Genomic DNA, 26,734 nt, shown 5'->3' with positions numbered 1-26,734 from the left:
TATACAAAAACTCGTCGCTTAACAGATTTTCCTTATGTAGGCTGGGGGATGGACGGCTTAGCTAACGATTCTGCTCGCGAGAATATACTTTATGGGGTTATAGTCATCTGCATACTCCTTATACAATTTTTATCCGATCTTTGGCCCAGAGAATGTTCCGTTTTCCATTGGATTGACAATAATTCATTCATTCAATAATTTCAGCATAACTCGCTCTTGACATTAAATCGCTGTGAAATTTCTCAATCGGTTCCCGAATGGCAGAATTAAAGGAAGTCCCTAACACTGAACTCATTTTACAATCAAGAAACTTTTTAAGGACTGCCCATTAACAAAAAGAAAAAACCTTTCAGCCGAAACTAATATGTCAAATTGTGTAATTCGTAGATGCTTAATTCCAATGAACATGTTGAGAAAGTATTAAAAAGCGAAAATATATCTCTCTGGCCAAAGCAAGCCAACCATAGCTCTATTTATGCAAATTTCACTCCAATATGATTCCTTCTGATGCTGTATCATTAAATAAATGAACTCTTGAACAGGGTCAACTAACAAAAACACTAAACATTTTCATATTGCATCTAACAAAGCTTGTTGGGCAAACATGTAAACGAGAGTATGTAAGTTATGTTTTGCCTCATTTATTCATTATTAACGGCGTGGCAACCATTATGTACTAAGAAACACATACATACACATATTTATACAATTTATAATTGAAATGTTTGAGCAATTATGTATGAATAAAGATAAACTAAATACAATTTTCAAATAAAAATGCTTTTCACCATTAACAAGCTAGATATGTTTCGATATCGTTACTTAATAACATAGCGATTAAAACGAAATTTATAAAGAATTGAAGTAATTATAATGTACGAAATATAATATACATTGCATGCCAAGAATGCTCTTTGAATATCGCCATTGACAAATGGATTTGCCTTTAACTATCTAAGCAGCATTGATCAAATTTGGCAGCCAGTTGACATTGAAGCATTTAGCTGTCGATTGTTTTCCTATGTCAGTTAAGTTTAGAACGCTGCACATAAAATAGCATTTCATTTAATGTTTAACCTACTCTAGCGTATTATATAATTGATAACCGTTTAAAAAGTTTCTTAAAAGCTAAGAGTTGAGTTAACAGTTAGCTTTAATTTTATTTAACGATTACTTCCTTCTAATACTTATTGTAAGTACTCGGTTGCTTTAAATATATAAATTATTATTATATATTTCGTTTTTATTTTTGTTGGTTTTTTTTTTTTTTTTTAAATTACATGCGAGCATTTAACACGTTTAAGAAAAATTAATGTGCATATACCTTTGTATTGTCCTAAGAATATGGGGAATATAAGAAAGTCTGTATATATGAAATTGGGATTTCTTTTTTTGTTTTTTCATTTTTTGTTGTTTTTTTTTTTTTGTTTGTTTGTTGGTTGTTGTTGTGTTGTTTTATTTTTGTAAATAAACCTACGTAGATCTAATTATATAATTATGTATGAATGAATGTTTAAAAAGGTGGCTACAGTGACAATCGCACAAAATGATGTAAACCCAAGATAATTATCATCTGGATCAAAATTCCAAATAACGCCGTCAATCATGATTAAAACACAAAGTATATACAATTGATAAACAAGATCAAAATTGTATATTGGCATATGCTGATTCCGTCGACAAAATAAGTACTAAAAATCAACTAAAATTGCGGATGCTGCAAAAGGGGTATTGCCTCGGAAATGGTTTGGGTTGCGTGATAACGTCTGAAAAAATTGCTTAATAAATGTTGCTCTAACTCGAAGGTTGATGAGTACTTTGCCGAGTCTTGAATCAATTGGGTTGCAATGGAAGATGATGATGATGCTGCTACTGCTGCTGATGATGATGCTTTCAGGTCGTTGCCAACTGCATGCTATTGTGGGTGTTGTCCAATCTGCTGCTGCTGCTGTTGTTGCTGTTGCAAGTGTGGTGGTAGAACGTTACTAGTCTGATTAGCAGGTAAGGCCATGCTGTTTATGGTCTGAGATGGTGGTGGCACTAATTGTGAAGGCTGGCTATGATGATAACTATTGCCGACGGTGCTCACAGACGGCTGCTGTATCATGTGGTGTTGGATATTCAGTTTGGGACCGTCTTCCGCCTTCTCCTCCTCGCGACGCTTTAAGCAGGCGGCTTTCGGATTCAGATTTCGTTCGCGAACCTGTTGCTCCAGCGTCATAATGACTTCCACAGCCATATTGAGGATGCCAAGCTTGGTTTGCGGTTTATCCGATTTCAGGTGTGTCATACACATCCGACCCAGTTCCTTCAAAGCCTCGTTAATATCACGTATACGAATGCGTTCCCGTGCATTATTTGCCTGACGCCGTTCCTTTTCGCGAATAGCTTTGACAGCCGGCTCGGCATCGTCGTCCTCATCCCCCGAGGAGCAGTATCGACGTGGCCGTTTTGAACCCTTGGCGCCCTGCGACAGCTGTTGCAGCTGTGCCGCATTCGATGATGGCTCCACTGAACTTGTTGGTTTCGCATCCGATATTTCCAGATTCGAAATATTCGATGTGGTCGAGACGCCCGCATGAGCAATATTACTGATGCCAGTTGGCTCCTTTCGCTTCTTGGTTGTTTTTGTTGATGTTGTTGGTATCGATGTCGATGCATTTCGCTCCATTTTAATGTTTGTTAATCCGGCACCACCTGCACCACCTACTGATGGAATTCCGGTTGTGCCCACAACAGGTGTGCTCAGCGAAAGAACCTCATGCGTCAGGGTACTCGGTGTGTTAGGTACAAGTGCACCATTTCCGCCGGAACTACCGCCGATTAGATGGGACGAGGGTGAATTGGCCACGAAGGAAGATAACGTTTCAGTATTGTCCAACGAATTTAGCGATGTATTTACATTTGCCAACATTTCGGGCTCGCAATGATTCCGTAGCACATTGAGGGCATCGTCTAAGCGCTCTTCCATGCGTGCGCCTTGAAATACAGAAGCCATGGTATGTAAACTGGTTACGGGCACCATATCGTTGGCATAATTTGAGCCGGCACTGCCATTGAGGACACTATGACTCCAACCGGATCCATTGCCGGAGACATTGCCCTCGCCAACACCCGATTGCGTCAATGGCGGCGGTGAATTGACCGGCGTTGATGGGTTTGAGCTAAAGCTGCTAATACTCTGGTCCGCTGCTGCAGCCGACATATAGATTTGCTGACGCAATGACGTTGCCGAGGAATTGCCAGCTCCAGGCACTTTCGCATTGGGGCCGCCCGTACTTAGTCCACCAAAGCCGTCAGCGCTCTGCATTGCAGGACTCAGTTGTTGATTGTGATGGGAATGTGAATGTGCGTGAGGTAGCGGGGTGTGATTCAGGGAATGGTGGCCAATTTGCCCAGCCGAGGCCAGAGTACTATGCTGTTGTGCTTGCACCTGCACTGCGGTTTGGTTGTGTTGCGGTGAATTGTACACGGCCGGCGAGAGCACGGTCGGTGCTCCAATGTTCGGTATGCTGCCGGATCCGCCACGAAATGAACTCATTGGCGGCAGTGATGTCGATGCCGGGCTGTGCATACCAATTTGTCCGCTCTCACCGCCCATTTGCATTGCAATACTTGTGCTGCTTGTTAAACCCTCAGCATTATGCACCTGCTGATGGTCCATGGGATGCGAAGATATTGGCGTATTGCTCTGATAAGTTGTCTGGCCCATGTAATTGGAACTGCTGTGCATCTGCGATTGATACCATCCCGCGCTGCTTGTTGCCCCCGAATCGAAGTATTGATCGACTGTTGTAGATGTGTTCGCAAATCGATTGTTGTTGCTTCCGTTTGCATCGTGAATGGAATTAAAGTCACTCGGATACATCCCGTTCTCCACAGCAAGGCCTCCATACGGTGAGTGATAGCCGCCACCCCGTTCAGTTCCCACTGATCCCGGCGGCTGCTTATTGGCTATTTTGTTGAAACAGTTCTGAAACACTTCATACAAGTGCATGGGCTCATCATCACTGGTCGCCATGATCTCTCTGACGTTCTTTTGTGGACGGTGACTGGACAGAAAGAAGCCTGCAAGGAAACAATCCATTTATATCAAAGTTTTAGTATTATGAAACTAAATATATATTACTTTAAGCTAACTTAAGTTCAGTTACAATCTAAGGTTACAATAAGTCACATTTTATTATATACACCGGGTATTCCATCACTCAGAATATATATTAACAAAAAATATATAAAATAATTCAATTTAAAACAGTTTTCCCCTCACAGAAACACATCATTTGATTAATAGTTCTCTCATGCCTAGTGTTCCAATGCGTCAGACTTCGACATGCTGCCGAACTCGACAGTAGACTACTTTAAGCGGGATCCAATTAATGCTAATCAGGAATATATTGGGGTTAGGAAATATATATTCACCTGTCTATAAGAAAAGCATTGCACTTGTCAATAGTTTAAAATATTTTACAATTGCAGGACTACAAAAAACGAGTATTACTTTGGTATTACATTCTATTTTATTGGCGAAATATGGTTTTAGTTTGTAAACACATTCGGCCGACCACCAACCTTTTCCGACTTGATCTTCTTGATCCGATGGCATTGATTTCCGATTTGCATTTTCTTATGGAATTTAAGTCACAATTATTCGCCAAATGAGCTAAGGCTAAACAGAAAATATATTTTGGCAATGCACATATGAGTTAGGATCTCCTATCCTTCACATCCTTTTCAATATATAAGACTGCTTCTGCTGACTAAATGATGATGAAGATGATAGAAAACTGTTGAATTCCACTCGAATATTTTTCGATCGTCTCAAAATTCACTTAAATTAAATAATTAAAATCAGGTAAAAGGCAAAATTAACAAAAACATTTTTGGATTCATATGAAAACTCTTAATTTCAGAGGCCAAAATATATGATCCAGCAATAACAAAAAAAAAAGAACAATATGTAATTTTAATTCCCAGCATTTTTCTTTGCTTTTATTTATTAAATGGTAGAAATAATTAAACAATAACATTCATTACTGTTGTTGTTAAATTGTGTTAAATTTGCTTGCTTCAACTAATGTTTTCCCTTTTTTACAGAGAAACACATACAAATCTCGCATAAATTACGGTAGAAAAATGTTTCTTTAAGGACCAAATGTATAAGTAGCTAAAATAAAAGTTACCTGCGCAAATTTTGGACTCGCACATTAATAAAAGTGTATTGTTTACCCCGCCGAGAGTGGAACTTGACAACTGTTGAGTAACAACTCCAGCCTACCAGCCTAGACGACAGCCGGTTGATATGAGAGCCACTATCATCAGCAGACGCCTAGGTGTAATACTCGAGCTATTATTTCTTGGTATTGCACTACTCCATGGGTCGAATTTAATAATAGCCACAATAATTAAGATAATTCAAGGCAAATCAATTTTGATTACCAAGGTATATTCACAATTTTTTATTTTAATAAAAAAATGATTGATTCCATAAAATAAAAAAAAAACGGTACTGAGCTTAGAATCATTATATCTATTTACATTTTTTCTTTTATTTTGATATATTTACACGAACACATATATATATTTATATATATATATATATATATATATAAGTATAGATATATATATGTATATATATTTATGTGTGTGTAGTGTGTGTGTATGTGTGTATATACATACATATGTGTGTTACAATAAAGTCGTAAGCAATCCGACAATTTCATTCACAGGCTCAATAAAAGGCATACTCACTTGAACAAAATTCGTTTAGTTTAATGCCGTTTTACTATTGACGGTGGGCAACTATAATTGTTCACTTTTTTGACAATTGCACCAAAACCGAACCGTCGAAATTATAAAAAAAAGGTGTGGATCGGATTTGTATTTCTTTTGACCACGAACACACAAACTTCATATATGTATCTATGTATGTATGTTTTGATTTGCACAAAACTTGCACTGCAACGAACAACGCTTAGTTTGCCAAATCCTTTTTTAGTTTACACATGGCAAATTGTTTGTTAAAGCTTTTTTTAAAAGTATTTCAACTCTTTAAACAATGTTTTTTATAAAATTCATAACACTTCTATTTTTAGTATTCTGCTGGCTTTGTTCGTGTTACCATCGGGAACGCCATCTTTGTTCTCTTCGTGCGTCATCCTCAGTGTTGTTTTTCGTGACTTTCGATAGTATTCATATTTTGATTACTACTAACAAATGTATCAGACCTAACAAGAGACAGGGGCATTCTTTTCTATCTATACAATGAACTGAAATGCATTTTTCAACTAAATATGCTTGTGTGCAAAAATTCGTTGCAGCTAAGAATTGTTATCTAATTGTCGAACAATGAAATTCTATGAAGACAAGAATAATTTGATATGTTTCCCGCAGAAAGTTTAGTCGGCTTAAGGCAGAATTAAGCTGTCAATTTATTTCGATTCTAATCCGGCAGGACTTTCTGGACTTCAAAATATCTGACAATACACTCAACTTGCTTCTTTGATTCAAAATAACATGTTGCATTAATAGTATCGATAATGTTCAATGCCGACGCAATATCTTGAATTATTTACATACAAAAATCATTGTTTTTTAAGCCAAGAATACCCTTAAGGAGTGGATTTCTTATAGCTTCGCTTAAATAATTCCTTGGAAGTCCCATTTATAATGGTATAAAAATGTGTACAATACCCAATATACATTGAATTTTCCTTCGAAAGCTGAAGCAAACAGTAAAAATTACAATACAAAAAAAATATCGAAAATATTAAACCGTCTATTATTTCACACAACCATTTGTTGGAATACACTCAATGTTGGTATGGATCTTCTCTACAATGTTATCGATTAGTTTGTATCGATTAATTATTTACAGCCCTTTAAGTTATATGCTTATGAATTTCTAAGCAGCACAGATAATATTTTCTTAAACGCTAGTGGTATTTGAATAAGGACACGATGGATCACTTTAATTTTGGAGGCTCTGAATTGACTCGAGGACATATGATTCAAATGTTGCTGCGAGTTTCAATAGCCTCTGTGATAACATATTATTCAGTAAAATGGATGATGAATCAATTGGATCCAACCAGTAAAAACAAAAAAAAAGCCAAATTGCTTGCTGAAGAACAGTTAAAAAGGTATGTTTAATCTGAAACGAAATGCAGTCATAACATGTGTCGTTTATTTCCTGTAGGTTAAGTAAAGAAGAAAACTTCGACGTAAGTCTGCAGACGTTTACCGACTATGAGCTGATGATTGCATCACACCTTATAGTTCCAGCCGACATAGCGGTTAAATGGAGCGATATAGCTGGCTTAGATTCGGTGATTCAGGACCTGCGTGAATCGGTTGTGTTGCCTGTACGGCATCGAGATCTTTTCAAGGAATCAAAACTTTGGCAAGCCCCAAAAGGTGTACTGCTGCATGGACCACCAGGATGCGGCAAAACATTAATTGCGAAAGCCACTGCGAAGGAGGCTGGCATGAGATTTATTAACTTGGATGTGGCCATTCTTACTGACAAGTGGTATGGTGAATCGCAGAAGCTTGCATCTGCCGTCTTTTCGCTGGCTGCTAAAATTCAGCCATGCATAATTTTCGTGGATGAAATCGATTCGTTTCTTCGCGCACGTAACTCAAATGATCATGAGGCCACAGCTATGATGAAAACGCAATTCATGATGCTATGGGATGGCCTAAGTACGGATCCTCACTCTGCGGTGATTGTAATGGGCGCTACTAATCGGCCGCAAGATCTTGATAAGGCCATTGTTCGTAGAATGCCAGCACAGTTTCACATAAGCCTCCCATCCGAGAGTCAACGAATTGATATCCTTAAATTAATATTAGCAACAGAGGAAATCGATCGTGACGTCGACTATAACCGTTTGGCTAAACTAACGAACGGATTCTCTGGGTCAGATCTTCGGGAAATGTGCCGAAACGCTTCCGTCTATAGAATGAGGCAGTTTATGCGAGCAAGTAATACAAACAATGCGTCCTCAACTACAGATATAAATAAGGCATTACTTTCAATAACCATGGATGATTTACTAAATTCCCACTTAAAAATGAAAGAATCTAAAATGCACACTGGTAATTTGTTTTTGGAAAATCGAATTGAGTTAGATTAATTAATTGTAGACTTGCACACAACTTGCTTCAGTAATTTTTATTATTATTATAAAATAAAAATGATATGCATACAAAATATATATTTTGTTGGAGCTACTAACATGATAATTACATGAAGACATGAAGAGCTCTTCGGTTACAAATTTACATATATGTTACCGAGCGAGCAAAACACATTTCCCGTCAAAAATTTGCGATAATCGAACACTATTATGAACACTAACTGTGTGCACAAACGTAGCGGACGATAAATATGTATAACTGCGAACTAAGTTAATAAACCCATGAATGTGTGCGCTTTGACACACTATTGAATCAGATGAGTTAGCGAAAAGGGGTTTTCCCCCTGATTTAATATGATGGTGATTTATTTAATTCAAAAATGTGATGTTATAAAATCAGCCGGTTGCTGTTACAAGTCTTCAGGTTCTGTTATCAGTTGACTTTTGGACCCAGGTTTGCAAACCGTGCCGCTTGTCGCTTTAAACCAAAACCCGTTGCGAATTACAAAGCGATTAGATAACATTATTATTTTTGTATACAGTTTATTGCTAATGAAGAGCGGGAGCGGAGACGCTAACTATTAAATTCACGCATATCAAGAAATGCACTATGAATGTATTATATGGTACATTTATTTTTATGACTAATTTTAATTGTTCATGTGGAAAGGCAAATATCTTAGGCTGAAGTAGCCAAGTCAATTTTAAAGCCATTAAAATAAGGGTGCTCCAAAATTTTCTTGGCTGAAATTCGATTAACTGGATCATAAATAAGCATCTTTTGAATGAGGTCCACGCCGTTAGCATCCAGATTTTTAAGCTGATTAGTTAATTGATTTGTTGACCAACATGGGAATGTATTTTTATAATCGGGCAGCGAAGTTACGCCTGGCCAAATATCTTCAGTGGGTGTTTTGAGAATTCTAAAAATAAAATTACATATATATTTTTGTCAACTTCCTTTGTTTTTCATTTAATTGAATTACGGTACACAAGTGTTCAACAAGTAAGAGTCCTCAACAACATTACTTTTTTTTAGATATTACAAATTGTATACTCTTACCTGAACATTCGGAATAATTGATCTATTTCGGAATCACCTTGAAATAGTGGCTTCCGAGTAGCAAGCTCGGCAAAAATGCATCCAATTGACCAAATATCAACTGGACATGAGTATCTCTGGGAGCCCAACAATACTTCTGGAGCCCTATACCACAATGTCACAATTTCATGGGTATATATGCGTACGGGTATTCCGAAAGATCGGCCCAGTCCAAAGTCGGCAACTTTAATTATTCCATTTTTGTCAATAAGAAGATTCTGGGGTTTTAAGTCGCGATGCAGCACCCGACGACGATGGCAAAATAAAATGGCATCTGTTATTTGATACAAGTAGCTTCGCACCAGTTGACTATCAAGATACTTTTCAGGTGGCAAGGAGTCCATATATTTTTTTAGGTCCATTGATAAAAATTCGAATACCAAGTAGATCCGATTTTCTTCCATTAAAACATCTTCTAGGCAAACTATATTTGCATGTTTTAATTCTTTTAGTAACGAGATTTCCCTATAAATAATTGTTTTCATGCATGTGCGTTAGTTGAAAATCCTCATATTTAAACAAGTATATACCTTATAGCGGTGGAAGGAACTCCTTCGTCATCAGACTCCAATCGAATTTTTTTCATAGCGACAATTTGGCCAGTTAGGCGATTGCGCCCCTTATATACTACTCCATAAGTGCCTTCACCAATTTTCTCAATTTTTTCAAAGTCTTCCATTTTAATCAGAGTTAATCTCACCAAAATGCCGCGGATATTTTAAGGTTGCCACACTTTTCAAACGTTTTTCCCACAGTGGCTTGTGCATGACGCTTCCAGTTAAAAATTTGAATTTCAACTTAGATAAGCGTCGATATTGAAACGATGAAATATTAATATCTAAAACGACAGTACAATAAATCTCAAGTGAAAAAATAGATTTGGCTTATTATTTTTTTAGCGAAATTCACAAAGGTGAGTTTTATTACAGCCGTTACTGTAAATTTTAATGTAAGATCAAATTTTTAAAAGAAACTAGACGAGTTGACCATTGCGGTGGAAGTGGAGATAAATCGTAAATTATTTTAATTGACTGATAAAAATAGTTGGGACGCACACGATAAATCAGATAACTGTGCAATGGCTTCAGCGTGTTTTGTTCTAATGAATTTCTTATTTAATACAACCCATAATATCATAATATATGAAACATGAAACACGCTGGAAAAGCATGCACTCCTTTACTATCCTCTTTAATATTCTCTTGGTAAGCTCTTATAATTGCAATTTTAATTTCCAATTAAATATCTAGTGTGTTTCTCAGTCCATAATAATATTGTGGGATTGAATGTATAACGATTTCAACAATGATGTTCCATTCCAGCATTCCAAAATTAGCCATGTTTATTATTCGATAACACTCATTGCAGAAATACATGCGGCATAAATTGAGTTATCAAGTCCAAATTAGCCATCCCATTAGGAAGACAGTAATTTAAATATTAATTAATAAAAGAAATCTGATATGTTAAATGATGCTGACAATTTTGCGGACATCTTTCGCGGTGGACTGCCTTATTATCTCCTTATAACTTTGCCGATTTTAATATTCTGCTCGCCATGTCTAGCTAGCGAGTTTCAAGTTATGTCTATGATTAAATTTGACGTCAATGGCGAACATTTTGGTACATAAATTAATGATAATCGCTATTTGCCGATAATATGTGTACATACGTATTAACTATGCATGCTTTTATTTAACATCTTATAGGTTCTCGATCTTCCGCTATATCTCTAGAAGCAAAATCCTTATATACTTGGAACACTGGTCGGCATTGTGTTCTAGCAAGGTAAGAAGAGTTGGTAGATGGAATTGTGCCGGCAACCGCTAAGAATATCACCAAACCATACAAAAGCCGAGATCCGGAGTTATTCGAAAATATTATAGTTCTGTTTTCTGTTCGATTTGTTAAATTAGTTTTAGTCATCAAATTTCCAAATTAGTTGACTAAGATGTGGAATATGTTGGGCAATTTATGTATATTTTTCTTGATTTTGTCAACCTGCTTACGTGGATATATACAATTATAAATTTACAGTTTCAAGTCTATATCTGGAAGGCCTACTACTAGTAAAATCTACTTTCATACATACATTGTGCAACCCCTAATATAATCATATTTTCTTTTGCAAGACAGTACAAAAATACTTGCAATCTTATAATTGAGTTAACTCAACTTATGTCATATGTAAAATATTTAATACATACGAATTTGCTTCTTTTAGGTTACTGGATATTTCTGTAAGCGATTTAAATGAAATCCGACAGAAAGCAGGTGGCCTTATAGTCATGCTGCCGAAGGATGTACAAGCTTTAGCCGATGACGTTAAGGATCATGTCTTAATGTTGGAGCAGCAAATGCTGCAACAATCCATACCCGTGCCGGTTTATTTTGCTCATTTCAACAAGGAGTTGGAACATATTATCAATGATATCACATACACAGCCATCGATAATGATACTAAAAACAAAACTGCAGCTAGCCAACTTTTATTATCTGTCTCTGCGAATGGCTACCATGTCACTGTAGATGGACAAAATAGTGCGGCGAACAAGAATAGTAAAGTACCAGTTATTCAAGGTGAATTTTTGCCAAATCAGCTTCCTCTGAAGCATATGGAGAACACTGTTGAGGGTAGTTTACCGCTTATTCTTATAACAGCAAGCTTGAAGACTTTTGGAATAATTAATGTAAGTAAAACTCGCCGCAATACAAAATCCAAATCGCCATTACGCCTCCCAATTATTAAAATAACTCCTCATAAATAAATAAATACATAAGCAATGAATTAAATTCATTTTTTTTTTAGGATTATCCATTAAATGCTGATGCCGCAGTTTTGATGTCACTTATAGAAGTATTCAGTAAACTGCACTCCATGATTAGTACAGCGCCAAAATACCGTATAGGATTCTTGCTTTCAGACTCTGGTATGTTACTTAACTTCCAGGGATCTAAAAAATGGCTAGAAATGGATGACAATATGTCTCTACAGGTAAATTATAATCTAATAAATATGATGTGCAGCAATGCTGAATCGACTCTTCTCGGAAACCTGCCATTCCGTCTTTTGCTACTTGCTACTATTTTTATCCATTTTGAAAAGGTTGTTTGTGTAAATTTAATTAAATTTATTAATTTTCAGAATGTTGAGTTTGTTTTATGCCTGGACACGATCACACAGAGTTTGACAAACAATCAACCCAATGTGCTATACCTGCATGTTTCCAAACCACCAAAGGAAAAAACTTCAATAAGTCAATTTTTTAAGCTACTCAAGTCAGTCGCAGGTCATCACGCCGAAAACATAACGGTTGAAGGGGTTCATAAGAAAATCAACTTAGCCGATTTGAAACTTTCGTGGGAGCATGAGCGTTTCAGCATGAAGCGATATCCCGCTTTTACATTATCTTCGGTGAAAGCCCCTGGAAGTCCGTTCCGTACAACAATGTTTAGGGACAACGAAGCCCATATAGTACAGCAAACGATTACTGCTGTGAAGATAATTGCAGAGACTCTGGCATGCTATATGTATAAAATAGATACATTATCTGAGGTTTTTAGCGGCGATGCTGTAAGTTTAATTAATATGTACTCCATTTATTATTCAGATTTTAAATACGATTTATTTACACAGGTAATAAGTGAAGCCAATATATTGCCATACCTTGGCGTAAAATCGATTTTGCAGAACAATGATATCAAGGACGGATTTGAAAAATATCTGAAAAATGTTAAAATTATTTATGATAAACCTGATGCTCGCGAGCCGGACTTTATGTTTTACAATGGCATCGATGCGAAGCTTAATGTTTATCGAGTCAAACCAGCCATATTTGATCTGTTCCTTACAATTGCAATATCCCTATATCTGTCTACTGTATATCTTGCTATCCAGTTTTTCCCCAACTTTTACGGCGTAGTATCCACAAATTCAAATGACTCCATTGGCAACTTTTTCAGAAATTCACAGAACGCCTTAAAGCGAAAATGAATAACAAATGAACCACTGACAAATTTAGACAAATTAAAAGAATTGTTATATTTATAATTACGTCGTGGCGCGTTGAGGTCCAATATTATTGTAAAATAAATATTTTACTTTGTAAGGGTTACTGTGTAATAATTATATTGGGAGAACCGGAAATATTTTCATTGATAGCTTTTACAGGCTCATACCTGTTCTTTATTATTATTTACTAGGATGATTCTTGTTTATTACACTTTCCATTTGTTATTAAAAACTTGAAAATTTCTCTAGAATTTTTATTGTATTCCAAAAAACGAACAATGTAATCATGATTATCTACGAAAAGAGCAATAAAACAAATTAGTTCAATTCAGTTTAAAACCGGCTTGCACCCTTTCAATACCGTCAACGTTTTGTTAAAACTTTCGATTTACTATTACAATTATAAAAAAATTTTAAAAATAAGATTTATATTATGTATTTTTATAATTCGATTGCCTGCTGTGGATTTTATTTTCAGCCTTCTTGTCACCATGGTATATCTCTATAACTTCCATTATATATTTCATATGAGGATTCGCATACATCGATTCCATTCTCTGAAATTATTTTTCTTACTAGCTCGCCATCTGATTCTTGCTCATTTCGTATGTAGGATCGTGTCCAGTTTTCCAAATCCACCACATTAAGCGATTCCTTTGAATGCGTAATCATATCGATTCCATTTTTTTTACAGAATTCTAAAACCAACGAAACAACAAAAAAGCAAGCAGCATTCATTGGGAACGCTCGTATTAAAGTCGAACTCAGGCCACGCAAAAAGAACGGATAGCCCTCCTTATGATAATTTTTTATTGCACAGTCGACGAACCCATTATATTTAGCATTGCGTCCAAGAGCATCTGTTTGCATATGTGTTTTGACAACATCGATTGGATAGCAGGCTAACCATGAGCTCATTCCTGCACAACCTCCTGCCATAAGCATATAAGGCACACTGGGATTGACCTGTTGTTGCATTAAAAATTCGTAAGATACGAAGTAACTAGCGAAACCTTACGAAATTATTGTTAATATTTATTTGTTTCTGTGTGTGAGAAAATATATAGTTTTTTTTTATTACCTGGAATATCTCTCAGTATTGTGGCCGTTAGTCCTCTAAAAGTGCCCTTGATGCCTTCCGTTCGCTGTACGTTTATCAGACAGTCAATAGTTCCTTTGAATTTACGCTGATTTTTGATATGTCGGGATAGTTGGAGTCGTGTTTTCGCCAACTCCATTGGAGCACATATGAGACTCTGTGCTAAACCAGCAGTGGCACCAGCCCAAAAGTGTGACATCAATGAATTGGGGTTATCCGAAATTTTCTGAACATTTCCATAGACTCCAAACACGATTGCATTTACTAAACCGATTCCCATAATTGGGCTGCTAATGCCACGATATAATCCGCGTACATTGTCAACGAGAAATATCGTCTTCAAACAGTGAAACGTTCCTTTATATTTTGGATTCTTTGGGTTATCAGTTTGCATGTGTACTTTTACTGTGTCGAAAGGGTGTCCGACGAGTACACCCGCGATACCTGCAATAGTAAAATATCTGGCGGTCATATGTAAATCAGAAAAAAACCTATTTCATGACGACAAAGATTTAATTCCCGCAAATATATTATTTACTAGGTGGTATTTTCGCAACTTAGACTTTGTTCGCAAGATTTCATTATATGAAAAAAAACGATTCAAATTTAAAATGAATTTTACTATTACGGTTACAGGTAAACCCCCATCAAAAATGAGGATTAATGTCAAGTTGTCTCTCAATGAGCATGGTGTGCTTGCAAACAGACAGACGGACTTGTTTGGCATATCAACTGTGACCAAGAATATGTATTCCCTTGTTAAATATTTCTACACAACATTTTGATACGCTCTGAAATTAATAAATATATATGCACATATATTACCTCCAAAAAGACCAGCAATAAAATCCACAAGCATTGTTTTTTATCAGCACCCAGAGGTCCTTCGAAATCAGCTTATGTGTGGTGGTGAGCTCTGTAATTAGTCGTAATTATTTTAAAAACTGATAGACAATCAAAATTTAACTGAATAATATAATAAATATAACCTTAAAACTAGGATTGGGATTTTGTAACTTTTATTGAAATATACTTCGAGGCAGGCAACACCGGTTGTGAGGATCATGGCCTCTTCCTTTAATGCCAGCCTGTAGATGAGTATCTGTTGAGTGTGTGTCTATATTTGCTTCACTGCAGAATTCAGTAATGAATATTATTACTGAATCCTCTCAGTGCTCTTGTGCCAAAGCAGTTTTCTTATTTTCCCTCTTGCTTTGGTAACCCTTAACAGTGTTTCTGGGGCGTAAAGATCATTTGAATTTTTTATCAAAAACATGCTATATCTATGGTTAGGGGAATTGAATTGAGAAGAACTCAGTAATAACTGAAATATGGTCGCTGTAGGTGTGATCCCTGCTGACCCTCAAAATGGATCTAGAATCAAACTACCGTCAGATTGATTTGATATATCGCTTGGAGTGTGAGGTGTATATTTTGGGTAAATTCCTGCCACAAAGTCAAATTACCCCAGACATAGAGGTTTGTAAATATGTTTGCAATAACTCAAAGTTCAAATTTTACGCGTGTACATACAAAGCGTTTATTTTCCTTCCAGATGATTATGTTTGTTCCTATCCAATGATTTAATAACGTCGATCCTCATATGTTGAAAGGCAACATGCTCCACCAACAGTTAGGTCCCGGCTATCAATCCAACTCGTTCGCCGAATGTTTATACCTTAAGAGAGCGAACTGCAAAGGCAGCTTATAGTCGAGTTTGGCCTGCTCTTGATAAGTACACATATATAAATTAATTTATGACATGTCAGATCGACTTTAAACATATTTAAAAGACAAAAGTCAGTGTCTGAATTTTATTTGGAACAATTTGGTTTCTTTCCTTTTTAAGTCTTGAAAACATTATTAGCTTTATGGATTAAGAAGTCCGGTATAAAGTATTCAAGCTATACATTTTTCGGTGTAAATAATTATATACTGTATACATCCGACCGCTTTTAGCCGGAGCTATTAACGCAGAATTATTTCTCTTAGCATTGAACCAAGTCAGTGTCCTAGTGCAGCAAAGAACAAAATTGGTATTAAATCTCTCAAAGCTACCAAAATTCCCCCGGTTACCAGAATTTCTATAGCTCCCGGCTCCTGCTATTTATGGTTCTCAATAGCATAACAGCGTAAACTTACTCAATGCACTGGTTTCAGAGGAGATTCCCGTCCTAAATATAGCCAAAGAGCTGCGTGAGCTCAGCGGATGCGATGCTAGCCATGTAAGCACAGCTCACTGCTCTGATGCAGCTAGAGGAGCGTCAGCGCCATAAGGGCCTATTAAAAAGAAGACTAGAAAAATCATATAATTATATTATCATCTGCCAAACACAAATCTAATAATAACTACTTATGATTTTTAAATTTAGTATATGCAACTTTTTTTTTAAAACTAAACCCAAAATTGAATTGTAAAGTATTGTTCTATCGACTAAGAGGGTGTTAGATAAAGTGTTTGCGGTTTTAACTGCGAGGCATATGTAGATTTTATTAACGGCCTGATGGTCCTATAGATTTCCAATTAGTTTATTTAAGTCCGAAAGATTTTATTGTATATTTAAATTTTTTAGTAGCTCTCCCACACATACTTAAAAGCAACTGCCTTTACCAGCTCAGCCAAAAAATTAATAAAATACTGATAGCTTGAAACACCTGTATTAAATAGAGCGTGGAGTTCCCCAAAGTCCGCAGCTTAAAGATAGGGAGAGTAATTGTAGGAGTATTTTTATTTTGAATTCAATTCAAAATTTAAAAGAAAAAATACAAATAAGCTATCGGAGAGACGGTTAATGTTTTGTGTGCACGAATTAATTGTAGAGCTTTATAAATGCAGAACTGTATATTTATGAATGTAATTATGCACTGAATTGACACATACGTATGTAAACGAATGTACATATGAATTAATTTATGTACATACGTACTCAAGATACTATATATTTATATCATTAATTTGAATATGCAGAAATGCCTATGTAGTATATATCAATATTTATGTACACCTATGCAATACAATATAAACACACACAGGTCGCACAGGTGAAATTCAAGATCGCCCGTTACTTACATTTTTTGAAATATGTATTGAACCATAAGACGTAAAGTATTTAACTGTTTTTTTTTACCAATTTGTTCGTAATAAATTTAAAAGAAAATTTTTTTAAGAAGCACGTTTCGTTAAATTGAGCAGCAACTGAACCGTTATCAGTAAAATTTATTTTCAAGTGAGCTAAGCCCACGATTAAGAAAAACAACATGACCTAGGGTCACTCGCTCGTTTTATTGTGTGTATTAACCCTTGTGAGCCTATAATCGGTTTCATTGAACTACCTCGTTCAATTTTGAAGATTACTTTTGCCAAAAATATTCCTTTTGTGCCAAGACATGAAGCAGACTTTGTTTGTGACATAAATCTCGTGTGCTCTTTTACTAGTTGAAGAACTCTAATGAGACCGTTACACTCTGACAGGTAAAATCTGGTGGAAAGCATCATTCCAGCCAGGGACGTGAGTATTTTTGAGTCCAGCTTCGAAGGTTACCATTTTTCTACCACTGTTGTAACTTTCTTTGTTTGAAATATAGACGCTTGTAGCAATACTATGCGTGTATCCGTCCATAAAATTTAGCCCATCCTCGCTCGCATCGTATTTCTCTGAAGCGCGAACATCCATATACATATCTCAATAGGAATTCAGGCTGAATTAATAGCTGTTTCTTCTAGTATTTTTTTAAATCTCGTCTTATAAAAATTAAAAAATCGATAAGTATCTATTTCATAGTACCAGTATTGAACTTCTTTGTTTAGCTTATCGTTTTCCGAACACATAACTTTAATATATTGTTATTTTCGAATATTGATGTATTTTAGTGTAATGAAAATAAATAACATACTAAATTAGATAAATTAATTGAATGTACATACATATATTTATATTTATTTAGCTAAAAAATAACCTGATTTATTCATAACAATCTGAATAAAAATTTATATTTCCAGTTGTAGCTGTAAATTAAGCAAATACTTAAAAACGGTTGCAAATTTTTGCATTTCTAAGCGGGTTTGACGATATACAGGCGATTTCCAATTATTAATAGTAGGAAACTATACACATATACGTATGCTTTTTGTCTTATTTTTATAGCCTCTTTTAAATCATAAAATACATAAACATAATTTATTTTTCAATATATTCGTGCTTAAAATTTTGTTTAAATCAGATATTTGTGGTGAGTGTTCCTTTTTTATTTTGTTCCAATCGTTTCTAACGCCGCTATCTTGACAAATATTATCACATTTAATTTATTTAGTTTTTATAAACATGCAACTAATCTAACATTAGTTACACTGCATTACTAAAACTTAATAAATTTATACAAATTACGATGGTTCAATATTCTCCAGAAGATCTTCAGACCGTTTTGGAGCTAGATAGGTAATATATATATTTGATTGACATAGTAAACAATACATATTTAATTCGCATATCTTAGCCGCTATTATGGATTCCTTGATTTGTCGAGCGCAAAAAATTGTGAAATTAAGGAGCTTATTCAGCAAACAATTACAGCTTTGCAAGATGAAGTCGCCAGTTCTCATTCGATAAATATTAAGCAACGCGAAGGAAAACATATGCATTTGAAAAGTGAATTTGCGATCAAAGATGAACCCCACATTAAGGAAAATGCTATTAAAAAGGAATTGGACTCAAAGGACTTCAAGTTTGAATTGCCTGCTGAAATTTCATCCGACAAGCGAAAGCAGGAAATCGGCGAGGTAGACGTTAATACATATTGTAAACTCGGCCACCTGCATCTGCTTATGGCTCAGTACTCTGAAGGTAACAATTTGTTTTGATTTGCGTAAGGAAGTCTTTAAGTTACTCACTTATAAAGTCTTATATCACTAAGCAGATAATAATGTGTTGTATGTTTAGTGCTTATATCTTAGTAGAAAAATACATTACAATATTCTCGTTAACACCTTTGAATAATTTCTAAAAAGCCATTTCCACCTGCTTGTTTTGCTGTGTAAAGTATTCTTTTAGTTAAGAAGTTATATAGATGAAGATACTTTGAATATAGTCGTTTTTAAGAAACAAGCAATATATAAACAAGCTCCTTACATTGCAAAGTTATTGACATCTGACTAATAATTGCTTTTTCGTTGCAGCACTATCTGCATATCAAAAATATATGCGATTTTGTGAAAAATACTGGAATAATCACACATTTCTCTATGGCATGGGCATCGTTTATTTTGAATTCCGTTGCTTCAAATGGTAAGTCGTTAAACTCTTAGCTCTTGTTACATCTGAAGAGTAGGAACTCAGTGTACAACTAGAATATACATTGATCTGCACTGCCATTAGCAATTTATTGATTGACGTATACATTACCATCCATATGGTTACTTTGATTTAGGATACTTTGGATCTGTGGAAAGGATAACTCCTTGTGAGGCACTCTCGACTAAATCATAACTTGTATATATTTATATTTTCTTTCATTTGTGTCGCTCTCATATTTACCAAGTCATTACAAAATTCGATATTTAAATTAGCTTAGTCCTAATAGGCGATTGCGACTTAGTTCCAAAACTCTACTTTCGCGGATTAATAAATGAATGTTAATCATTTTGGCATAGCTGGTAGGAGAAAGCTAAGATTTTCCAAAAGGACAGAGGTGTGAACATACGTATATTCCTTTGGCGTCGACAGCTATTTTAGTCATTGGTTTAAGTACTGGAGTTTAAAATAAAAAATATTTTTTAATTTTATTTGAAGAAAATTTGCATTTATTAGTTTCCCCTTTTTTGTAATTATCCCCTTAGTAATAGTTAAAAAATAGTAGCTAGATTAATTGATTCAAACAACTTTTTTAAAATAAAAAATAAAAAAATTGAAATGTCAGTTATATTTTGACTCGATCCCATTAGAAACTAGCGTTTATATTTTTTCTAGACTTTCGTCTTTTGCATTGAAGAACATATTCCGTTCAAAGTAAGTGCAAGATAAGGATACGTTTGTTATCTTTTTCCCTTTGGTAAAACTCTTTCTTTACATGATGAACAATTAGTATATCATCAATATATTCAATCATTGATATATTTATGAAATTACTGCGAGCTGGTTAAAAGATTGAAAAGTAAACGCTATCGACATAAAGACATGAATTCTCAAAAAGGTAAAATATTACATTTTCACAATGCAATTCATTAGGTTTTGAAATTGATTTCGGATTTAGCAAAGCGTTAAAGTTTCGAAAATATGTTTTTACCAATTATGTTTCTACTCCAATATATTTCGACTTCAGGGAGTTAGAAACTAACAGCTGACTGAATGGACGCTGTGAATCTCCCTCGTGTCAGCTAAAAACATATTTTATTTATTAAAAGAAAAAACAAACAAAAAACAGTCAAACTTGTTGTAAAAAGTTGACTATTTAAAAGTAACTGTTAAATTTACATAATTAACTGCCTTACACATTGCAAGTATACCTTAAAAATGTAAATATCTATTTCAGATAATGTTAAAAGTAATCTTTGCAATTTAATTTTTTAGCTTAAGTTAACTATTATTTTTTGTATTAATGTTTACAACATATCTCTTACATGGAAAAATAAATCCGAAGGGTTAAATTAGTTTAACAGATAAATTATATTTCTTTTATTCCTATAAATAATCAGTCAGTATTGCAAATGGACTTTAAATACATATTTGTTTTGCAATACACTTTGGCTTACATGTTAAAAACGTGCGGAATTTGGAATACGCCTGAGTGTTTCGTAATTTCCAATTTGTTTCTAAAAGACTGTCAACGGTTAATCGACGGGCTGAAAAAAAATGTCGATAAATTTGTTGGTACATATCTAGTTTGATATCCCTAGTCTGTGAATTAAAATGGATTTATGATTGTGTATTTAGAGTCTGTTTTTTAAATTAATACATTTGGAAACACTGCCAAAATATAAATGTGACAACTGCCAAAAACTAGTACAAATTATATATACAAATTTTACATATAACCCACCAGATCGAAGTAAGATACAAAAATTGATAATCTTGAACTATATTGTTGTTTATACTATTTGCGTATGTGTGCGTGTGTGTATGTATTTGTACACATAACTGTTTTTTTTTGTATGTGTGTTTATGCGTGATTATATGTTTTATTTGTGTCAAATCCAAGTTTAAATGTATAACTGAAAGCAAGTGCTATATAGCAGAGAACACACACTTCTATCCACATAACATGTATGTGTGTACATGTGCATCGTTATATTGTTATTTATCAGCTGTCGTCCTTAATTTCATTAAACATATTAGTGCTTATACAAACAGATAGTTGTAACTGACCTATCAGTTTTATGTACTTGACCCTCTTTGATTAAACTAGGCTCTGTTATGAAGCTTTGTTACTTGGTAACAGGAATTAAGAATTACCGTTAGGAAGTAGCCCCTGCAGACATATTGCAATTTATCAGACTATCTACATTTTTGGCAAGTGAAAAAGGTGTACTGCACTTCTAGCTGTCTGGGCAAATTATCTAAAGACTCATGCAATCAAGGAATCAAGGAACATCATAAAAAATCAACTAATAAATAAATAAGTCTGGTCTGAGGATGCATCACATATCCTACCATATTTTTAAACGTTACGTTCTTATACTCTGATCTGTATAGCGTTTTTAAACCTGTTTTGTGTTTGCCATCACAATCACTTCTTTTTTTTAACTTGCAAAACGATAAAATCCCTTTTCAAGATAAGTAACTTGTAAACGAACGACCCTTATCTACTTTTTGTGCTGGAAACCTAAAAAAATGTTTATATTTATCATAATGCAAGCAAATAAAACTATAACTCATATTTTTTTTTTTTTTTTCAGGTCAATAAAATTATTTCAAGAACTTTTATACCTAAACCCATATTTTCCCTGTGCGAATGAAGTCCATCTACGCTTAGGACTGATGCTAAAAGCTAATGGTGATTTTCGTAGTGCACTTAAACATTTGCAATTGGCGTTGGTTGATACATCGCCTTCAACGCTTTCGGATCTTCAAGGTACTTGGATTATTTATCTTGTTTATTGAACTTGGACTCGAAAATTCCATATACTCAGCAGAGAGCTGCAACGCATCTCGATCAATCAAATAGTTGCCGATCGCCCAACTGATTTGTACCGATTTGATTGATCAATCATATTCGATGCAGCTCTTTGGAACGTCCTTCATCGAATATTCATGTTGATGTTAATATGTATGACTGAGATTTTAGAGATTCGCTCATTCTTATCAATTATATTTTGTAATGCATAACTATTAACTTATTTGTAGTGAAATTTCAAATAGCTCATCTGTATGAAGTGCAGAACAAGCACAAGGCTGCAAAAGAATCTTATGAATTTATATTAAATGATAAGAATATATCGTTGGATCTAAAAGCGGATATATATAGACAATTAGGTAAGAACCATTTATTTAGTCTCCGATTTTTTTTAGCTTAAGCAACTAATCCCTTGCAAAACTACAAACAAACCTAAACTTGATTTTATTCACTAATTTCAGGATGGATGTATCATTGTGTAGAATGCCTAGGCGAAAAAAAAGAACGTGAATCGAATGCATTACGTTTTTTACAAAAATCAATTGAAGCCGATCCAAAGTCTGGACAATCATTATATTTACTGGGAAGATGTTACGCCGGTGTCAATAAGGTTCACGATGCGTTTTTAGCTTATCGCAATTCTGTCGAAAAGAGTGAAGGAAATGCGGATACCTGGTGTTCAATTGGGTAACATTATTTGCCAATCATAATTCATATTGAAAGCAAACAATTAATTCATGCGCGCACAACAGTGTCTTATATCAACAGCAAAATCAGCCTACGGATGCACTCCAAGCATACATATGCGCAGTTCAGTTAGATAAAGAGCACAGGTCGGCCTGGACGAATCTGGGTATTTTATACGAAAGTTGCGGACAGTTGCGGGATGCATATGCGTGCTATTTGAATGCAGTAAAACGGAATTTAAACCAGGTATTGTATTAATAGTTAGTCTTTTCTTAAAAAATGATCTTAATAATTGTTAAATTACTTTTTCATCCAGAAAATAAACACTGCCAATGAAGGAAATAAATCAATATTTTTAAAGAGCACTACAAACGGGTTGACTAAGGGTCTGGCGCAACGAGTAAAATTTCTGGAATCACAACTTAGCCAAGCACCACTGCCAAGTATAACGTCCAAGCGCCGCACACTTTGTTCTATTGAAGAGGCCTGGAATCTTCCCATATCATTAGAAATTAATTCGCGTCAACAACAGCAAACCGTTCAAATGCAGCAAAGACAGTTTGGGAAAACTTCATCATTACAGGTATATTTTTAAAATGCAAATAGTACTAATTAGTTTCGATATGTATCCATTTATGTGCAAATATATAAATTGCGGATTCCCTTTTGACTTGGATTAAATTATTGTTACTAATTTAGGGACCGCCGCCACCCTACCCTCACAACCACGGAACTCAAAGCAATCCAGCAAAACGGGCAAAGGACGATAGTGAATACTCAGTTAGGAATCGAGCGGAGCATCAAATTGCTAACTTGGGTCAAGCGGAAATGAATTCGTCGCTGCAACTTTCACAACAAAATCAAAAAATCATAATTGATCAGCCAGATCAAGTTGTTCATCCGATAACCACTCAAAATCGCCAAAGCCTTACAAATAGCACATCTCCGAATGATGTTATCTCAGAAAGAACCAATTTTCATTCATATTTTTCTGAAGTATTATCAAGTAACGACATGAGAGAGAACAATGAATCCATCGATTTGGAGCGCATTTTGTCTACCAATGATCAGGTTTCAATGGGTATGTTATAATATAGCAAAATCTACCTTTGATTTAAACAACTGAATATTTAACACTTTCTATATGCTTAGGTGTTTCTGATCAGTCGATACAAGTGCGTATTCAAAATATTTCATCAGAATTAGTCGATGATTGTCCGGGTTTAGTTAATAGTGATGATGGTAAGATAATCGTTAAATACGAGACACAAAGCAATGATGATACTCAAAATATTTATAAAGAACAAAAGACCAAAATTGAATCTGATAATGAACTCGATTCATCACCTACATTTAATATACAAATGGACTCCAAACAATTGTGTTCGGCTGTCAAGCTTTTATCGGTTGATGAGCCACCAATAAACTTTACAGTGCTAACAAGAAATGCACCTCCGCCTGCGCCGCCGGATTGTCCGCCACAAAGACTAACCAGAGAGCAGCTCCTGCCACCCACTCCATCGGTTCACTTGGAAAATAAAAAGAATGCATTCTGCCCGCAGCTGCAAGAGTTTTGCCTAAAGCATCCAATTGCTGTTGTACGCGGCTTGGCTGGCGCTCTTAAGTTAGATTTGGGACTTTTTTCAACTAAAACCTTGGTTGAGGCAAATCCAGATCACAGTGTTGAGGTCAGAACTCAAGTGAATCAGTCTCCTGATGAAAACTGGGACGTATCCCAAGCAAAGAGAGTATGGGCTTGTATATCACATCGATCACACACAACGATTGCAAAGTATGCTCAATATCAGGCATCAAGTTTTCAAGATAGCCTCAAGGTAAATAGATAAATACACTATTAATTTTATATTGATTAAACATGTTTAATCATCAATCATAATTAGGATGAGGGCGATAAGGGCTCCGCCGGTTCTCAAGTGATGTCGGACTCGGATTCCAAGGATTCAGTATCTAATTCGAATATTAATTTAAAGCGTAAAAAACAGAAAAACGGTAGTAAAATGCTAAGGTAAGAAACATTTTTGATATTCAAATTAGTTTATCACTGTGATTAGAATACATTTATTTGGGTTTCTTCATTTAGATTTGGAACCAATGTTGATTTATCTGATGAGCGAAAATGGAAGCCACAACTGAGTGAATTACAAAAGTTACCTGCCTTTGCTAGAGTAATTTCAGCTGCCAATATGTTGTCACATGTAGGCCATGTCATTTTGGGAATGAATACGGTGCAATTATACATGAAGGTGCCAGGGAGTAGAACACCTGGCCATCAAGAAAATAATAACTTTTGCTCAATTAACATAAATATTGGACCCGGAGATTGCGAATGGTTCGCTGTCCCAGATGCCTACTGGGGTGGAATCCATAATCTTTGCGAAAAGAACAGTATCAGCTACTTACACGGATCGTGGTGGCCGGTTTTAGAAGACTTATATAAGGAAAACATACCAGTATATAGATTCATACAAAAACCTGGTGACTTAGTTTGGGTAAATGCTGGGTAAGTAGCGATTGGTCTCCAAAGCCAAATTGCTTAAAATGAATTGCCAAATATTATTCTTTATATAATTCTTGACAATATCATTTCAGATGTGTTCATTGGGTCCAGTCTGTCGGGTGGTGCAATAACATTGCATGGAATGTTGGACCACTAACTGCACGTCAGTATTCTCTTGCCATAGAAAGATATGAGTGGAACAAGCTTCAGAGTTTTAAAAGTATTGTTCCCATGGTACACTTAAGCTGGAACTTGGCAAGAAATATAAAGGTTTCAGATGTAAAGCTTTTTGAGCTAATAAAGTAAGTTCATATTGCAAACTGCAACTAGAATTACAGTATAATATAGATAATCTGGACAAATAACAATTGAGCAATGTTCTAAATAACGAAAAATATGTTATAAAATATTAATTTTACCAATAATGTAATTTTGAAGACTTGAAAGCAAACTGACAAACTATCATTCGACTTAAAATAAAAATTTATATGTATTTTTAATTTTTAGAATGTGCTTGTGTCAATCATTAAAAAATGTGTTGCATATTCAAGAATATGTAAAGTCCAAAGGAGTCGAAATACGATTTAATGGTCGTGGCAAAAACGATTCATCCCATTATTGTGGGCAATGTGAAGTAAGTAAACACTAAAGCAATAAACTAAATTCAAATTTGAGTTAGTACTCTTTAAAATTATTATATTATAAACTCTTTGACAATTCTCTATTTATATTTTTAGGTCGAAGTTTTCAACGTGTTGTTCATAAGAGAACAGGAGAAAAGGCATGTTGTCCATTGTCTACCTTGTGTACTGAAGCTGTCACCATCATTGCAAGGCATTGTTTGCCTGGAGGAGTATCGATTGTCAGAGCTGGAGAATGTTTATGATTCTTTTACGCTGTATAGAACGCAGGGGCTTGGACAAGCACATTAATATATAATAATTATACACCTTTCATAAAATAATATTTTAATACTTTTAATATATTGTACTTTTTAAACATACCGAAAAGAAATGATTAAATTAATCTAGGTCACTGAATTAAGATTATTCAATTTTTTTGTCCAGAT

At 34.9% G+C, this 26,734-nt stretch overlaps 6 protein-coding genes across 9 annotated transcripts; 3 read left to right on the top strand and 3 right to left on the bottom strand.

Annotated features, from left to right (window-relative positions):
- Positions 1–621: 621 nt before the first annotated feature.
- LOC6566953 (protein daughterless) lies at positions 622–6,157 on the bottom strand. Its single transcript, XM_001993495.2, has 2 exons — positions 5,752–6,157; positions 622–4,068 (listed from the first exon to the last, which is right to left on the bottom strand). The coding sequence occupies exon 2, from the start codon at positions 4,019–4,021 to the stop codon at positions 1,916–1,918; it is 2,106 nt and encodes a 701-aa protein (XP_001993531.1). The 5' UTR covers positions 4,022–4,068; positions 5,752–6,157; the 3' UTR covers positions 622–1,915.
- A 713-nt stretch (positions 6,158–6,870) lies between these two features.
- On the top strand, positions 6,871–8,454 carry LOC6566952 (outer mitochondrial transmembrane helix translocase). Its single transcript, XM_001993494.3, has 2 exons — positions 6,871–7,142; positions 7,199–8,454. Exons 1-2 carry the CDS (start codon positions 6,961–6,963, stop codon positions 8,136–8,138), a joined length of 1,122 nt encoding a protein of 373 aa, XP_001993530.1. The 5' UTR covers positions 6,871–6,960; the 3' UTR covers positions 8,139–8,454.
- Positions 8,455–8,758: 304 nt separating this feature from the next.
- Positions 8,759–10,031, bottom strand: LOC6566951 (cyclin-dependent kinase 1). Its single transcript, XM_001993493.3, has 3 exons — positions 9,774–10,031; positions 9,205–9,708; positions 8,759–9,064 (listed from the first exon to the last, which is right to left on the bottom strand). The coding sequence occupies exons 1-3, from the start codon at positions 9,920–9,922 to the stop codon at positions 8,821–8,823; spliced, it is 897 nt and encodes a 298-aa protein (XP_001993529.1). The 5' UTR covers positions 9,923–10,031; the 3' UTR covers positions 8,759–8,820.
- A 578-nt stretch (positions 10,032–10,609) lies between these two features.
- Positions 10,610–13,680, top strand: LOC6567006 (nicalin-1). The gene is made up of 6 exons (XM_001993492.3): positions 10,610–10,866; positions 10,953–11,031; positions 11,468–11,933; positions 12,053–12,238; positions 12,389–12,817; positions 12,881–13,680. The coding sequence occupies exons 1-6, from the start codon at positions 10,707–10,709 to the stop codon at positions 13,235–13,237; spliced, it is 1,677 nt and encodes a 558-aa protein (XP_001993528.1). The 5' UTR covers positions 10,610–10,706; the 3' UTR covers positions 13,238–13,680.
- On the bottom strand, positions 13,393–17,582 carry LOC6567005 (mitochondrial basic amino acids transporter). 3 transcript variants are annotated; one of them, XM_032739678.1, is made up of 5 exons: positions 17,425–17,582; positions 16,497–16,649; positions 15,180–15,270; positions 14,337–14,798; positions 13,393–14,221 (listed from the first exon to the last, which is right to left on the bottom strand). In XM_032739678.1, the coding sequence occupies exons 3-5, from the start codon at positions 15,211–15,213 to the stop codon at positions 14,094–14,096; spliced, it is 624 nt and encodes a 207-aa protein (XP_032595569.1). In that variant the 5' UTR covers positions 15,214–15,270; positions 16,497–16,649; positions 17,425–17,582; the 3' UTR covers positions 13,393–14,093. The 3 variants fall into 3 exon arrangements, with proteins under 3 accessions (XP_032595569.1, XP_001993527.1, XP_032595568.1); XM_001993491.2 differs by lacking the exon at positions 17,425–17,582 and having other exon boundaries at positions 13,393–14,268; XM_032739677.1 differs by lacking the exons at positions 16,497–16,649; positions 17,425–17,582 and adding an exon at positions 15,888–16,081 and having other exon boundaries at positions 13,393–14,268.
- A 1,066-nt stretch (positions 17,583–18,648) lies between these two features.
- LOC6567004 (lysine-specific demethylase 6A) lies at positions 18,649–26,709 on the top strand. 2 transcript variants are annotated; one of them, XM_001993490.3, is made up of 15 exons: positions 18,649–18,790; positions 18,849–19,195; positions 19,528–19,636; positions 22,243–22,418; positions 22,691–22,819; positions 22,922–23,147; positions 23,213–23,393; positions 23,464–23,730; positions 23,847–24,228; positions 24,300–24,982; positions 25,049–25,173; positions 25,249–25,668; positions 25,758–25,967; positions 26,173–26,299; positions 26,403–26,709. In XM_001993490.3, the coding sequence occupies exons 1-15, from the start codon at positions 18,741–18,743 to the stop codon at positions 26,595–26,597; spliced, it is 3,627 nt and encodes a 1,208-aa protein (XP_001993526.2). In that variant the 5' UTR covers positions 18,649–18,740; the 3' UTR covers positions 26,598–26,709. The 2 variants fall into 2 exon arrangements, with proteins under 2 accessions (XP_001993526.2, XP_032595016.1); XM_032739125.2 differs by lacking the exons at positions 18,649–18,790; positions 18,849–19,195; positions 19,528–19,636 and adding an exon at positions 21,341–21,395.
- The last annotated feature ends 25 nt before the right edge of the window (positions 26,710–26,734 follow it).

The sequence above is a fragment of the Drosophila grimshawi genome, unplaced genomic scaffold, assembly GCF_018153295.1.
Source record: "Drosophila grimshawi isolate 15287-2541.00 unplaced genomic scaffold, ASM1815329v1 contig_1377, whole genome shotgun sequence".
NCBI classification, from domain to species: Eukaryota; Metazoa; Arthropoda; class Insecta; order Diptera; family Drosophilidae; genus Drosophila; species Drosophila grimshawi.
The sequence above is the reverse complement of the archived record's forward strand: the minus strand, read 5'-3'. Positions and strand labels throughout refer to the sequence as shown.

Coding starts and splice junctions, on each gene's coding strand:
- LOC6567004 (XM_001993490.3), top strand. CDS start 18,741: ATGGTTCAATATTCTCCAGAAGATCTTCAGACCGTTTTGGAGCTAGAT. Junction 19,637..22,242: donor GAATTCCGTTGCTTCAAATG/GTAAGTCGTTAA, acceptor TTTTTTTTTCAG/GTCAATAAAATTATTTCAAG. Junction 23,394..23,463: donor TAAAACGGAATTTAAACCAG/GTATTGTATTAA, acceptor TTTTTCATCCAG/AAAATAAACACTGCCAATGA.
- LOC6566951 (XM_001993493.3), bottom strand. CDS start 9,922: ATGGAAGACTTTGAAAAAATTGAGAAAATTGGTGAAGGCACTTATGGA. Junction 9,709..9,773: donor GTTCCTTCCACCGCTATAAG/GTATATACTTGT, acceptor AATTATTTATAG/GGAAATCTCGTTACTAAAAG. Junction 9,065..9,204: donor CAATTATTCCGAATGTTCAG/GTAAGAGTATAC, acceptor TTTTATTTTTAG/AATTCTCAAAACACCCACTG.
- LOC6567005 (XM_001993491.2), bottom strand. CDS start 15,213: ATGCTTGTGGATTTTATTGCTGGTCTTTTTGGAG. Junction 14,799..15,179: donor TATTGCTGGTCTTTTTGGAG/GTAATATATGTG, acceptor TTACTATTGCAG/GTATCGCGGGTGTACTCGTC. Junction 14,269..14,336: donor AATACTGAGAGATATTCCAG/GTAATAAAAAAA, acceptor TAATTTCGTAAG/GTTTCGCTAGTTACTTCGTA.
- LOC6567006 (XM_001993492.3), top strand. CDS start 10,707: ATGTTAAATGATGCTGACAATTTTGCGGACATCTTTCGCGGTGGACTG. Junction 11,934..12,052: donor AGACTTTTGGAATAATTAAT/GTAAGTAAAACT, acceptor TTTTTTTTTTAG/GATTATCCATTAAATGCTGA. Junction 12,239..12,388: donor ATGACAATATGTCTCTACAG/GTAAATTATAAT, acceptor ATTAATTTTCAG/AATGTTGAGTTTGTTTTATG.
- LOC6566952 (XM_001993494.3), top strand. CDS start 6,961: ATGGATCACTTTAATTTTGGAGGCTCTGAATTGACTCGAGGACATATG. Junction 7,143..7,198: donor GCTGAAGAACAGTTAAAAAG/GTATGTTTAATC, acceptor TATTTCCTGTAG/GTTAAGTAAAGAAGAAAACT.
- LOC6566953 (XM_001993495.2), bottom strand. CDS start 4,021: ATGGCGACCAGTGATGATGAGCCCATGCACTTGTATGAAGTGTTTCAG.